The sequence below is a fragment of the Xenopus tropicalis genome, chromosome 10 (assembly GCF_000004195.4).
Source record: "Xenopus tropicalis strain Nigerian chromosome 10, UCB_Xtro_10.0, whole genome shotgun sequence".
NCBI lineage: Eukaryota > Metazoa > Chordata > Amphibia > Anura > Pipidae > Xenopus > Xenopus tropicalis.
In genome coordinates, this window is record NC_030686.2 from 37,103,320 (window position 1) to 37,116,460 (window position 13,141).

The 13,141-nt window shown below is 47.2% G+C and overlaps 1 protein-coding gene across 4 annotated transcripts in view; it reads left to right on the forward strand.

Moving 5' to 3' along the window:
* Window positions 1–13,141, forward strand: part of sulf2 (sulfatase 2) — a 123,804-nt gene that overhangs the window by 100,793 nt on the left and 9,870 nt on the right. For all 4 annotated transcript variants that reach the window (XM_012971627.3, XM_012971629.3, NM_001005661.1 and 1 more), the window contains 9 exon segments: window positions 2,103–2,253; window positions 3,577–3,752; window positions 4,549–4,677; window positions 8,083–8,139; window positions 8,359–8,488; window positions 9,280–9,490; window positions 10,990–11,224; window positions 11,361–11,457; window positions 11,711–11,805. In XM_012971627.3, the coding sequence (XP_012827081.1) occupies window positions 2,103–2,253; window positions 3,577–3,752; window positions 4,549–4,677; window positions 8,083–8,139; window positions 8,359–8,488; window positions 9,280–9,490; window positions 10,990–11,224; window positions 11,361–11,457; window positions 11,711–11,805 (1,281 nt within the window).

The following is a 13,141-nucleotide window of genomic DNA, read 5'->3' on the forward strand; positions in this document are numbered from 1 at the left end:
GGGTACCCCTGGAACTTTAGCAGGGTGACTGTTACCCCAATGTTTCTATATATCTGTAACCTTGTTATGGGCTAAGGGGGCCCAGCCTGAAGGCCAGTTAGGGGGGGATTTGGGGTGAGTGCTTATTTGTGCCCTGGGTACCCCTGGAACTATAGCAGGGTGACTGTTACCCCAATGTTTCTATATATCTGTAACTTTGTTATGAGCTAAGGGGGCCCAGCCTGAAGGCCAGTTAGGGGGGGGGGGTGAGTGCTTATTTGTGCCCTGGGTACCCCTGGAACTATAGCAGGGTGACTGTTACCCCAATGTTTCTATATATCTGTAACCTTGTTATGGGCTAAGGGGGCCCAGCCTGAAGGCCAGTTAGGGTGAGATTTGGGGTGAGTGCTTATTTGTGCCCTGGGTACCCCTGGAACTTTAGCAGGGTGACTGTTACCCCAATGTTTCTATATATCTGTAACCTTGTTATGGGCTAAGGGGGCCCAGCCTGAAGGCCAGTTAGGGGGAGATTTGGGGTGAGTGCTTATTTGTGCCCTGGGTACCCCTGGAACTATAGCAGGGTGACTGTTACCCCAATGTTTCTATATATCTGGAACCTTGTTATGGGCTAAGGGGGCACTGACCAGATGTTGGACCATTAAGGCTAACTTGTACTGTAAAAGTCAGACCGTTGCTTATCTATAAAATTAGAAGATGGAGGTGTTAAATTAAACTTTTGTTCCTTTTTTTTTTTTTATCTCTTTGGGTGCATTTAATATGTTACCACAAAACCCCAGAGTGACGGGGAGCAGTGCTGGCAGTGGGGCCAGTAGGGCGCAGGATTAGGAGAGTAGGAAAGTCTTTGCGTTGGGCTCATGATGGATCGTCTGTGTTTCTGAATGACAATTGGTGCTGGTTTTCTGCCTATAATATTCACGGTAGGAAATCGTTCGCTCGGGGGGTTGTGCCCATTTCACGTTCCGACATCTGTCTCTTATTTAGAATAACATACGCTGCACAGTAACATCGCTGGATTCCTTCGTAGGAAAGTCTGAGCGAATATGTGCCAAACATGTTAAATCCGTGCGCAGTCGGAATGATAGAAACCACATTTCTTTAGATGTAAAGAGGCCCATCAGTTCTTTCCATGTACCGCTGTTCTGAGAAATACCCCGCGTAGGTAGGGCGGGGCCCCACTATTGGTCCGTGAGTCTGTTTGTTGGCTTAGCTTGTTCTGCCACTATTGCTGCTGAACCGGCAAAGTCCCACGGATCAGCCACAGAAGCACCAGTAACCCTTTGTATCCGGGCCTTCGGTTGCGCCCTGCAAAATGGCAGGACTGTATCTATTCTATAGGGATATCCATTCTGCCAATAGCATAGAGATACTGATATTTTATAAATAAATACAGTATTTATAGATGTTCTTTACTTTCAACATCTTATAATTGCTCCTGATTTAAAGTGTACACTGTAATTAGCATGAGTTTGCCATGGGGTAATGCATATTTATGTTATTGGATTTATCTGTAATGAACAAATACACTGTCTGATCTTTATTACCCTTCATCTGAACACACTGCCATAATGACTTATTCATGGGATCAGCCGCTGCTTGAATAAAGCTTTATTTAGCCTGTGCTTTTCCTTCATGCTTTAATCACACAAAATAGCTGTATCACAGGCAACTGTTGCCCTGGTGAAGTCACCATAGAAACTGGTTTAGAGACAGTCAGGGAACATGGAGAAAGGCAAGACAAAGCAAGGTGGTGACAGACGGGCAAGATGGAGACAGAAGAGCAAGATGGAGACAGAAGGGCAAGATGGAGACAGTAGGGCAAGATGGAGACAGTAGGGCAAGATGGAGACAGTGTGAAAAGATGTAGACAGAAGGGCAAAAATAAGAGAAAAGGGCAAGACAAAACAAGATGGTGACCTTAACATTTAATTAATGGAGACAAAAGACAAGATGGGACAAGATGGAGACATCAACAAGAGCTGCGGGTTGGGAGCAGTTATATAAAATGTTCAGCTTCTAGCAAGTGAGAGTTGTAGTTTATATAAGGGGTGTTTTGATGCCAGGTTTCTAAATAACCCTAATAAGTGGCTTGTCCCCCTTTGCAGTACCCCAAGTTATAACTACGCCCCAAACCCTGATAAGCACTGGATAATGCGATACACTGGCCCCATGAAGCCCATCCATATGGAATTCACCAACATGCTACAGAGAAGACGGCTCCAAACGCTGATGTCTGTGGACAGCTCCATGGAGATGGTAAGGAATGAAATTTGGCTAAAAGAGCAAAATACAACAGCATGGCAGCTCCCACCCTTATGTACGGATAATTATATATTAATAGTGTGAGCTCCTCCTCATTCTGACAGCTGGGGTATGGGGCATATCACACAGAGGGGTGCCAAACTATAGGCTCCTTTCTCTTTCTCCCCCCCCCTCCGTACCCCGACATAACGAAGCAGCTTTGTGTGAAATCTCCCCCATTCCTGTGAGTTATTATCCAGCCCTGCCCGCGGCAATGTAATCCGCTTTATTGTTCTCTGATGTTTTATTAATTGGCAGAGCAGCCGCGCAGTGTTTTTATTTACGGACTTAATAAACGGAATGCAAATTCATGCTCTCGTTTTATTACTCGTTAAGTTTTAGTGATGCTCTGTGCCCCTGCCAAGTGCCAAGCACTGCCCAATCAGCTTCATTGTTATTTATTGCTATTCGGCCAAGGCCTGCTGTTTCTGTGAGCGTTTCATTTGAAGTGAGCGGCACAGCTGGGGTACCGGCAGCTTTCCCCTTGGGTCCTGGTAGGACCTTATATCCAGGATCTCTACAGAGTTGTTCCAAATATTGGTTTTTAGGGTCCCAGGGATGTTGGGACTTTGCATGGGGGTAAAGGGGGGAGTGCAGTTGGCCCCAAGTCAGAGAGAACCTGAGAGGCTGAAAGGTCTGATTTGTGGCTTGTGGGGGATTGCCGTGGTTTGTGTGGGTCTTGGACAAGTTTGGGCATAATGGGTGGGACAAGAAGTGGCCTGGTGTAGAGTTTAGTTGGGCTTTATTTTTTAATTGGGGCCTCATTCCGTTAGTTTGCGGGGCCCACAACACAAGGAATTGGTGATCTAATAGCCCAAACCCCTTTGGGGGGAAGCACCCTGCTAAGTAAAGGGTATGGGGACCCATGTTTTGTTTTTTTGGTGGCCCTTTGCCAACCTTTTGATTCATCTGCCCCTGAAGGAATTATGCAGGCAGGAGGGGGAGGTATTGAGGGGCATAGACATGAATATGATGGGGTGCAAGTTGGAATTGGAAAACATAGAGGGAAGGAGATAATGATACACGGAGGGGGACTGAGAGACCTGGGAAGAGAAAAGTGGGGATAAAAAAAATGGGAGTTTTTGCGGGGATTTCTTCCTGATCACCAAATGGCAATTGGATCTGTTCCTTCTGACTACCCTTACAGTCTAAAACTATTGCTATACTGATGGTAGAATCTCCTTCCCTCCATTGCCAGCTATCCTGTGCCACGGAACCTATACTGGTGCCAATAATACTAACCCCCCGGAAATGATGTATATCTGGTTTGTTTTTCAGATTTACAACATGCTGGTTGAAACTGGGGAAGTGGAAAACACCTACATCATTTACACAGCGGACCACGGCTACCACATCGGGCAGTTTGGATTGGTCAAAGGAAAATCAATGCCTTACGAGTTCGACATCCGAGTCCCTTTCTACATCCGTGGACCAAATGTGGATGCAGGTTCTCTGTATGTATATAGTGCTATTTAATATGGGGGGGGGGATCTGTACTAAATACATAAATATAAAAGGGACATTGCTTTGAAATTCACTTTTAGTACTTACTCAATGGGTAATTCTGCTTATTTATTCCTTCACAGTTAGATCAGATACCCATCACTTGGTGGGATATATATATATATACATAAGACTGATATGTCATTTGCCAGTGTATTTAGCCGATGGCACAGGCTCCGGGCTGCACAGCAGGAAGACAGAGTATTGATCTGATATTATCTATAGATAGAGCCACATTCTTTCCCAGCTGAATCACATACTGATACACCCAACAGAGAAACAGAGAATTGGTTTATTTTAAAGGGGCACCTTAGATTGTAAGCTCCTCTGGGTCAGGGACTGCTGGGAATGATGTATTATCCCTGTAAAGTGCATTCTAACACTATCCTCGGTCACTGATTCTGGAACTTTCCAGTGGGAGGAGAATTATTTAGCCCCGCTCACACTCCCAGCCCAATTAAATGTAATAAGCTCCTCCCACTCTCTTTGCGCGGCCCTTTTTTTTTTTTAGTTATATTTTGAAATTGCTACATTTTCTATTTAACGGCAATGAATAAATATAGTGCTGTGTATTTTCCCCATCAGCCCTGGGAGAATGTCTCTTACCTTCCGCTGCTCTTGAGACCATTTCATTCACCTTCACAGGAGACCGTGTGCTTGCGAGGAGCCCCCCCGGGACTGCCGGCAGCGCTGCATATACCTGATAGGGACAAAAATAAAAGATGTTTTATCTTCTATTTATTCTAGGAATCCGCACATTGTACTGAACATTGATCTGGCACCTACAATCCTAGACATCGCCGGCCTAGACATTCCTCCGGAAATGGACGGCAAATCAATTCTGAAACTGTTAGATACAGAGAGGCCTGTCAATAGGTGAGCAGCACCCCCCTCTGATGGAATGTTCTGGGCTCACAATAAGCTATACCCTCATACTGTACTGTCTAAGGGAAACAATATGGCACCTCCCTCCCATATGTATAAATACAAATATACAGAGAAGGAATGTTCTGGGCACACAATAAGCTGTACCCTCATACTGTACTGTCTAAGGGAAACACTATGGCACCTCCCTCCCATATGTATAAATACAAATATACAGAGAAGGAATGTTCTGGGCACACAATAAGCTGTACCCTCATACTGTACTGTCTAAGGGAAACAATATGGCACCTCCCTCCCATATGTATAAATACAAATATACAGAGAAGGAATGTTCTGGGCACACAATAAGCTGTACCCTCATACTGTACTGTCTAAGGGAAACAATATGGCACCTCCCTCCCATATGTATAAATACAAATATACAGAGAAGGAATGTTCTGGGCACACAATAAGCTGTACCCTCATACTGTACTGTCTAAGGGAAACAATATGGCACCTCCCTCCCATATTTGCCTATGTGTGGGCACTTTAATCTGCTCACATATGTTTATTGATCATTGTTGTTCCTAAATTAATTGAAATTCTCCCCATATTGCAGTAGGAAAGGAGTAAGTTTATTATCTGTAGGCACCACATTGATGTGCAACTCCCCCTGATTGGCTGACAGTCTGTGTGGAGTGGGGGGCAGGCTGCCAATGTAATTACTGCTAAACCTCCGGATTAAACATGCACCAACCATATGCACAAAAACCAAAGATTTCTGTTACTTTAATGCTCTAGAGTCCAGCAGTAACCATGGCAACCTGGCTGGCAGAAACCTACTTGTCCGGATAGTTTTTTCTATCTGAATAGAGTGAATCAGAGATGAATTAAGTCAGGGCCGGCCGGCTGTCTCTTATGTGACAGTCAGGTCCTTGTGGACTGGGATTAAAGCCGTAGGAGTGAAATGCATTTTATCATTTCTAATGGAGAGAAGCTGTACGGCCATTGGCTTCTGTTTTGTATAAGCAAATGGCCCTTCTGGCATCACGTTACCTGCCTGGCAGATACCAGCCACGGGCCAACCACATCACTAGAAATGTGACCTCTGAGTGTTTTTCAGCTATTTTGCTTTTTGTTCAGCACTTCTCCAGTTTGAAATGTCAGAAGCTATCTGGTTGCTAGGGTCTTGTTTACCTTAGCAACCAGGTAGTGGTTTGAATGCGATACTGAATATGAATAGGAGCGGGACTGGACAGGCAGAGAAGGATTAAAAATGACCAATGATAATGAAATTGTAAGCTCACAGAACAATAGCTTCTTGGCTGACAAGGTCAGTGAAAGATGGAGACGAGGAAGGCAAATAATGCAAGAACTCTAGAAAAAAAAAAAAAAACAGACCAATTGCAAAGTTGTTAGGAATACTATATTCTGTAACACAATAAAAGATAAGGTGAACCATCCCTTTATATACCAGGAAAATGTTCAATTATTGCGGTGCCACTTTATAAGGCCCCTGCCAGTGAGCTCATGGGTATCTATAAAACTGGCCAAAAGTGCTTCACTGGGGGCCACAATGGCACCATTTCCTTCTGCCCCAGGTGTTCATTGAGTGGCCCTAGCACGTGCAGTATAAGCCAACTTGCCCTGTGGCCTCAACCAAACTTGTACAGGGAATAGCTGGGAGCAGAAGAAATATGGGGCCTTTGTGATCCCCAGCAAAGTACCTTGGGCCAGTTCAGTTTTACAGAGCACAGGCAGACAGTAGACATTAGGTAAGCAGTATTGGCACCCCTGATATTTTTATTTTAACTTGTCCTTTAATATTGGCTATTTTGAGAAAATTAAATCCACTCCAGACCTATGACAGTTCCAGCCAGCAGTGGTGCCTTTTCTGCAATAGAATTGTCCCTCGGTTAGACCTCTCGGTTAGACTCGTCTCTCTCTCTCGGTTAAACTTGTGCCTCTCGGTTAGACTCATCTCCCTCTCTCGGTTAGACCCGTACTTGTGCCTCTCGGTTAGACCCGTACTTGTACCTCTCGGTTAGACCCGTACTTGTACCTCTCGGTTAGACCCGTCCTTGTACCTCTCGGTTAGACCCGTCCTTGTACCTCTCGGTTAGACCCGTCCTTGTACCTCTCGGTTAGACCCGTCTCTCTCGGTTAGACCCGTACTTGTACCTCTCGGTTAGACCCGTCCCTCTCGGTTAGACCCGTCCCTCTCGGTTAGACCCGTACTTGTACCTCTCGGTTAGACCCGTACTTGTACCTCTCGGTTAGACCCGTCCCTCTCGGTTAGACCCGTACTTGTGCCTCTCGGTTAGACCTGTGCCTCTCGGTTAGACCCGTACTTGTGCCTCTCGGTTAGACCTGTGCCTCTCGGTTAGACCCGTACTTGTACCTCTCGGTTAGACCCGTCCCTCTCGGTTAGACCCGTACTTGTACCTCTCGGTTAGACCCGTACTTGTACCTCTCGGTTAGACCCGTCCCTCTCGGTTAGACCCGTACTTGTGCCTCTCGGTTAGACCTGTGCTTGTGCCTCTCGGTTAGACCTGTACTTGTGCCTCTCGGTTAGACCTGTGCCTCTCGGTTAGACCCGTACTTGTACCTCTCGGTTAGACCCGTCCCTCTCGGTTAGACCTGTACTTGTGCCTCTCGGTTAGACCTGTGCCTCTCGGTTAGACCCGTACTTGTACCTCTCGGTTAGACCCGTCCCTCTCGGTTAGACCCGTACTTGTACCTCTCGGTTAGACCCGTACTTGTACCTCTTGGTTAGACCCGTACTTGTACCTCTCGGTTAGACCCGTACTTGTGCCTCTCGGTTAGACCTGTGCCTCTCGGTTAGACCTGTACTTGTGCCTCTCGGTTAGACCTGTGCCTCTCGGTTAGACCTGTACTTGTGCCTCTCGGTTAGACCCGTGCCTCTCGGTTAGACCTGTACTTGTGCCTCTCGGTTAGACCTGTGCCTCTCGGTTAGACCTGTACTTGTGCCTCTCGGTTAGACCCGTACTTGTACTTCTCGGTTAGACCCGTACTTGTACTTCTCGGTTAGACCCGTCCTTGTACCTCTCTGTTAGACCCGTACCTCTCGGTTAGACCCGTCCCTCTCGGTTAGACCCGTACTTGTACCTCTCGGTTAGACCCGTCCCTCTCGGTTAGACCCGTACTTGTGCCTCTCGGTTAGACCTGTGCCTCTCGGTTAGACCTGTACTTGTGCCTCTCGGTTAGACCCGTGCCTCTCGGTTAGACCTGTACTTGTGCCTCTCGGTTAGACCTGTACTTGTGCCTCTCGGTTAGACCTGTGCCTCTCGGTTAGACCTGTACTTGTGCCTCTCGGTTAGACCTGTACTTGTGCCTCTCGGTTAGACCTGTACCTCTTGGTTAGACTTGTATCACCCCGTCTTTATTTCCCCATAGGTTTCACATTCACAAGAAAGTCAAGGTTTGGAGAGATTCATTCCTGGTGGAAAGAGGGTAAGTGTTTGGGTTTTTCCCAGTCCATTCTATGTTCCATTTACCAGTAAAAATGTAGCAAAAATGTTCCCATTTAACAAAAAAAACCCCAGAAAGAGAATCTAAGGCACCGGCCCTTTTTTGCTTGATTATCAGCCCCGCTCTTCCCTGCCATAAAGCAAGACAGCACTGCTGCTTTGTTTCCTGCCAACCTTACCTCTCTGCATTGTGTGTGTTTAGCAAGCTGCTGCACAAGAGGGACAGCGACAAGGTGGACGCCCAGGAAGAGAATTTTCTGCCCAAATACCAACGTGTCAAAGACCTGTGCCAGAGGGCAGAGTACCAGACTGCCTGCGAGCAGCTGGGGCAGGTAATGCTCTTTACCTATGATTGGGTGAAAGGGCTGGCAGGTTGGACACCTGAGGGCTCAGTTACTATGACCCAGAATGCAATGCCCTCGTTGGTCACATGTGTTTGGGCTGCGCCTAGGGCTGCATTTGGGATCAGTTTCAATTCAGACACAAATGGGAGCTGCCATATTGCTGCTCCTTCTCAGTAGCGCTAGGGTACCATTCCCGTCGCTGTCTGTGGATATCATTTCCCTACAGTACAGTCTCATATTTTCCCAATTTTCCAGAAAGCGTTGGGCAGCAGGAACAATGGTGCCATTGGCGCGGTGAGAATCTGCTTGCGAGTGTGAGAATGCCTGCTGCTCATTAGTCAGAACGAGCATGAAAGGGAATAAAGCAGAATTCTCCCTAATTATCCCGCAGGCTAATTGTATTGGACATCCCTCTTAATGAGTGGAACATTGCTGTCATCCAGCCTTTGTGTTGGCTCCTTCCTGTATCATTAACAGCCTGTCAGCGCCCACACAGGGCCTGATAAAGGGCAAGTAAGACTAGTCATGCCACGGCCATGTTGCTCCTCGGCAATGCCCTTTCCTTCAGTCTGTCATTCAACATGTCTGGTTACTAGGGTAAGAGGTACCCTGGCAACCCAATCATTTATATTGAAGCTCTGTGGAACAAAATGAAAATTAAAGGGGAAGTTCACCTTTGAATAAAATGTAAGCATGTCATAACTATGGACCTATGCTAAGCAGCTTTCTGGTTGGTCCCACTAAAGCTGGAGTTAAACGGTCACTTTTGTTCCTTATAGAAATGGCAGTGCGTGGAGGATCCGTCCGGCAAACTGCGACTCCACAAGTGCAAAGGAATGGCGGGTCTGGCAGCAACGGCGCAAATCCGGAGCAAGTCCCCCAACCTCATGTCCAACTACTACAGCTCCAACAGTGACGAGTGCAACTGCGACAGTCTGAGCTACAAAATCCCCCCTCTGGGCCGTCGCAAGAAGCTGCTGACTAAGAAAAGTAACTATGGCTCGTATAGGGGCGTTACACTCACCAGCTCATCCTGCTGCCATTTGTCTGTATGGGGGGGGGGGGGGGGGGTCACAACAACACAGCTCTGTTTTCTATTAAAACATGATACAATTCTCATATAAAGGAAACACGAAAGGGAACAGTCTGTGTTAGGGCGGAATTACACTAAAGCAATTTGTCAGAAAAACTCAGCCCAGATGTTTCCTTATTAATAATTCCAGCAGTGAGTGGCACAGCGCCCCCTTCTGTATATGTCACTGGGGCTGAAAGGTCTATAGAGATATACAACTGGGGCATTAATGTGTTCCCTTCCCCACATCCTCCCCCAGAGGCTATTATCCCCCCCCAGAGGCTATTATCCCCCCCACTGCTACTATAGGCACCACCTCTCCCTACTATACCTGCTATCCCACAGTCCCTTCCCAGAGGCTATTATCCCCCCACTGCTACTATAGGCACCATCTCTCCCTACTATACCTGCTATCCCACAGCCCCAGTCCCTTCCCAGAGGCTATTATCCCCCCACTGCTACTATAGGCACCATCTCTCCCTACTATACCTGCTATCCCACAGCCCCAGTCCCTTCCCAGAGGCTATTATCCCCCCACTGCTACTATGGGCACCATCTCTCCCTACTATACCTGCTATCCCACAGCCCCAGTCCCTTCCCAGAGGCTATTATCCCCCCACTGCTACTATAGGCACCATCTCTCCCTACTATACCTGCTATCCCACAGCCCCAGTCCCTTCCCAGAGGCTATTATCCCCCCACTGCTACTATAGGCACCATCTCTCCCTACTATACCTGCTATCCCACAGCCACAGTCCCTTCCCAGAGGCTATTATCCCACTGCTACTATAGGCACCATCTCTCCCTACTATACCTGCTATCCCACAGCCCCAGTCCCTTCCCAGAGGCTATTATCCCACTGCTACTATAGGCACCATCTCTCCCTACTATACCTGCTATCCCACAGCCCCAGTCCCTTCCCAGAGGCTATTATCCCACTGCTACTATAGGCACCATCTCTCCCTACTATACCTGCTATCCCACAGCCCCAGTCCCTTCCCAGAGGCTATTATCCCACTGCTACTATAGGCACCATCTCTCCCTACTATACCTGCTATCCCACAGCCCCAGTCCCTTCCCAGAGGCTATTATCCCCCCACTGCTACTATAGGCACCATCTCTCCCTACTATACCTGCTATCCCACAGCCCCAGTCCCTTCCCAGAGGCTATTATCCCCCCACTGCTACTATAGGCACCATCTCTCCCTACTATACCTGCTATCCCACAGCCACAGTCCCTTCCCAGAGGCTATTATCCCCCAGTGCTACTATAGGCACCATCTCTCCCTACTATACCTGCAACTATGAGGAGAGAGGTAGCAAATTCCTTGCATAACAGTATGGATTGGAAAAGCTGACAGAAGCAATAGCAAATCGCACAGGAAAACAAACATTTTGTTGGATTTTGCCCCTACAGAGTACAAGGCGAGTTACCTAAGGAATCGCTCCACACGTTCTGTGTCAATTGAGGTGGACGGAAAGGTCTTTAACCTGGGCATCGAGCAGGAGTACCAGCCAATCATGCGGAACCTTACTAAGAGGCACATGTCGGGCTTAGACGATGATGAGGATAAAGATATGGAAGATTACAGTGGAACGGGTGGGCTCACCAATGATCTGATCGTACCCAGTTCCATTAAAGTAACACACCGGTAAGGCTTGGGGGGTAATGTATTTCACTGGCAGCCCATAGCAACCAATCAGCAGGCTGCTTTTACTGATACACAAACATGATTGGCAGCTCTGGGTTCCTTGGAGGAAAATCTAACCCTAATGTCTTTGGAGCAGATGCTTCATTCTGGCCAATGACACGGTGCAGTGCGACATGGATCTGTACAAATCGCTGCAGGCCTGGAAGGATCACAAGGTTCACATTGACCATGAGGTTAGTGGGGGGGCCGCTCCGTGTTTATGGGAAAGGAATGTTTAGATATACAGAGAGATGCCCAACACTTTGCAGGTGTCTTACCTACAACATGATTTACCCTGTTCTGTGTCACATGGTACAACTGCCCCAGTGGAGGCAAAACCCACCTTTAGTAGGAGGGGCCAGCAGAGCAGAGGGTTCCACGGCTGCAGTGCCGCAGGGGGTGGGATTCGGAGAGCGGCCGAGTATGAATTCTCTCTGTTCCCTGTAGATTGAAACATTACAAAGCAAAATTAAGAACCTGAGAGAAGTGAGAGGGCACCTGAAGAAGAAAAGGCCCGAGGAGTGCAACTGTAGCAAAATCAGGTACGGATATGAGGCTTCTCTTATCAATCTGTGGGCACCCGGGAGGGGGGGGGCAATCAGGCTGAAGGGATTGGAACAATCTGATTACAGTGGGGGCCTATTCAGTCCAGTTGAACCAACAGTTCAGTGCCAACACCCTGTGCAATTTCCACCTACCTTCCCAGTAGAGATGTAGCGAACTGTTCGCCGGAGAACTAGTTCGCACGAAAATCGGGTGTTCGCAAGTTCGCGAACTTTTAGCGATGTTCGCAATTTTGGGTTCGCCTTAGCTGGAGCCAAATTTTGACCTCTCACCCCAGAGCCAGCCGATACATGGCAGCCAATCAGGCAGCTCTCCCTCCTGGACCACCCCCTTCCATATACTGTATAAACCGAAGCCCAGCAGCCATTTTACATTCTGCCTGTGTGTGCTTGATGAGTTAGCATAGGGAGAGAGCTGTGCAGGGGTTTGAGGGACAGTTTAGGTAGCTTTGCTGACTAGTAATCTACTTTCTACTGCTCTGTATGTAGCTGCTGTGGGCAGCTGTCCTGCTGATCTCATCTGCTGTAACCCAATAGTCCTTGTAAGGACTGCTTTTATTTTCTGATTACTGTTACTCTTCTTTTCATTGTGTACTGCAGCTCCGTCTGTGTGTGTTGGAGAAAGGTGTGCTGCTCATAGTAGTGCACTAAGCACCAACCACGCATTCACATAATTTGTTTTATTTGTGTTTTTTTTTACTTAGCACTGGGCTCTATAAATTACAGTAGCAATTAGTCTAGCTGTGTTGGGGACTGGTGTGCTGCTCCTAGTAGTTCACCCCCAGCACCAACCAGAGATCACTTTTGTTTTATTATTATTTATTTAACTTACTGTTTTTTAATGTGTCCAGTGCTGTTTGCTGTTATTCATAGTAGTGCACCAAACACGTTACACATAGTAGTGACATTGCATTGCAATAAAATCACCTGAGCGATGTTTTTCCACCAGCAATAATATATTCCGTATCCAGTACTGCAGCGTTTTGTTTTTAAAGCAGTTTATTACACAAGTTTAGAAATGTAGTGTGATTTCTGCCCTTTACAGCACAAAACGCAACACTGTGTCAACAACTTATTTTTCAGAGAAATTTTTGCCCTTGATCCCCCTCCTGCATGTCACTGTCCAGGTCGTGGCACCCTTTAAACAACTTTAAAATCAGTTTTCTGGCCAGAAATGACTTTTCTAGTTTTTAAAGTTCGCCTTCCCATTGAAGTCTATGGGGTTCGCAAAGTTCGCACTTTTTGGCAGAAGTTCGCGAACGGATTCGCGAACTTTTTTTGTGAGGTTCGCTACATCCCTACTTCCCAGTCCCCA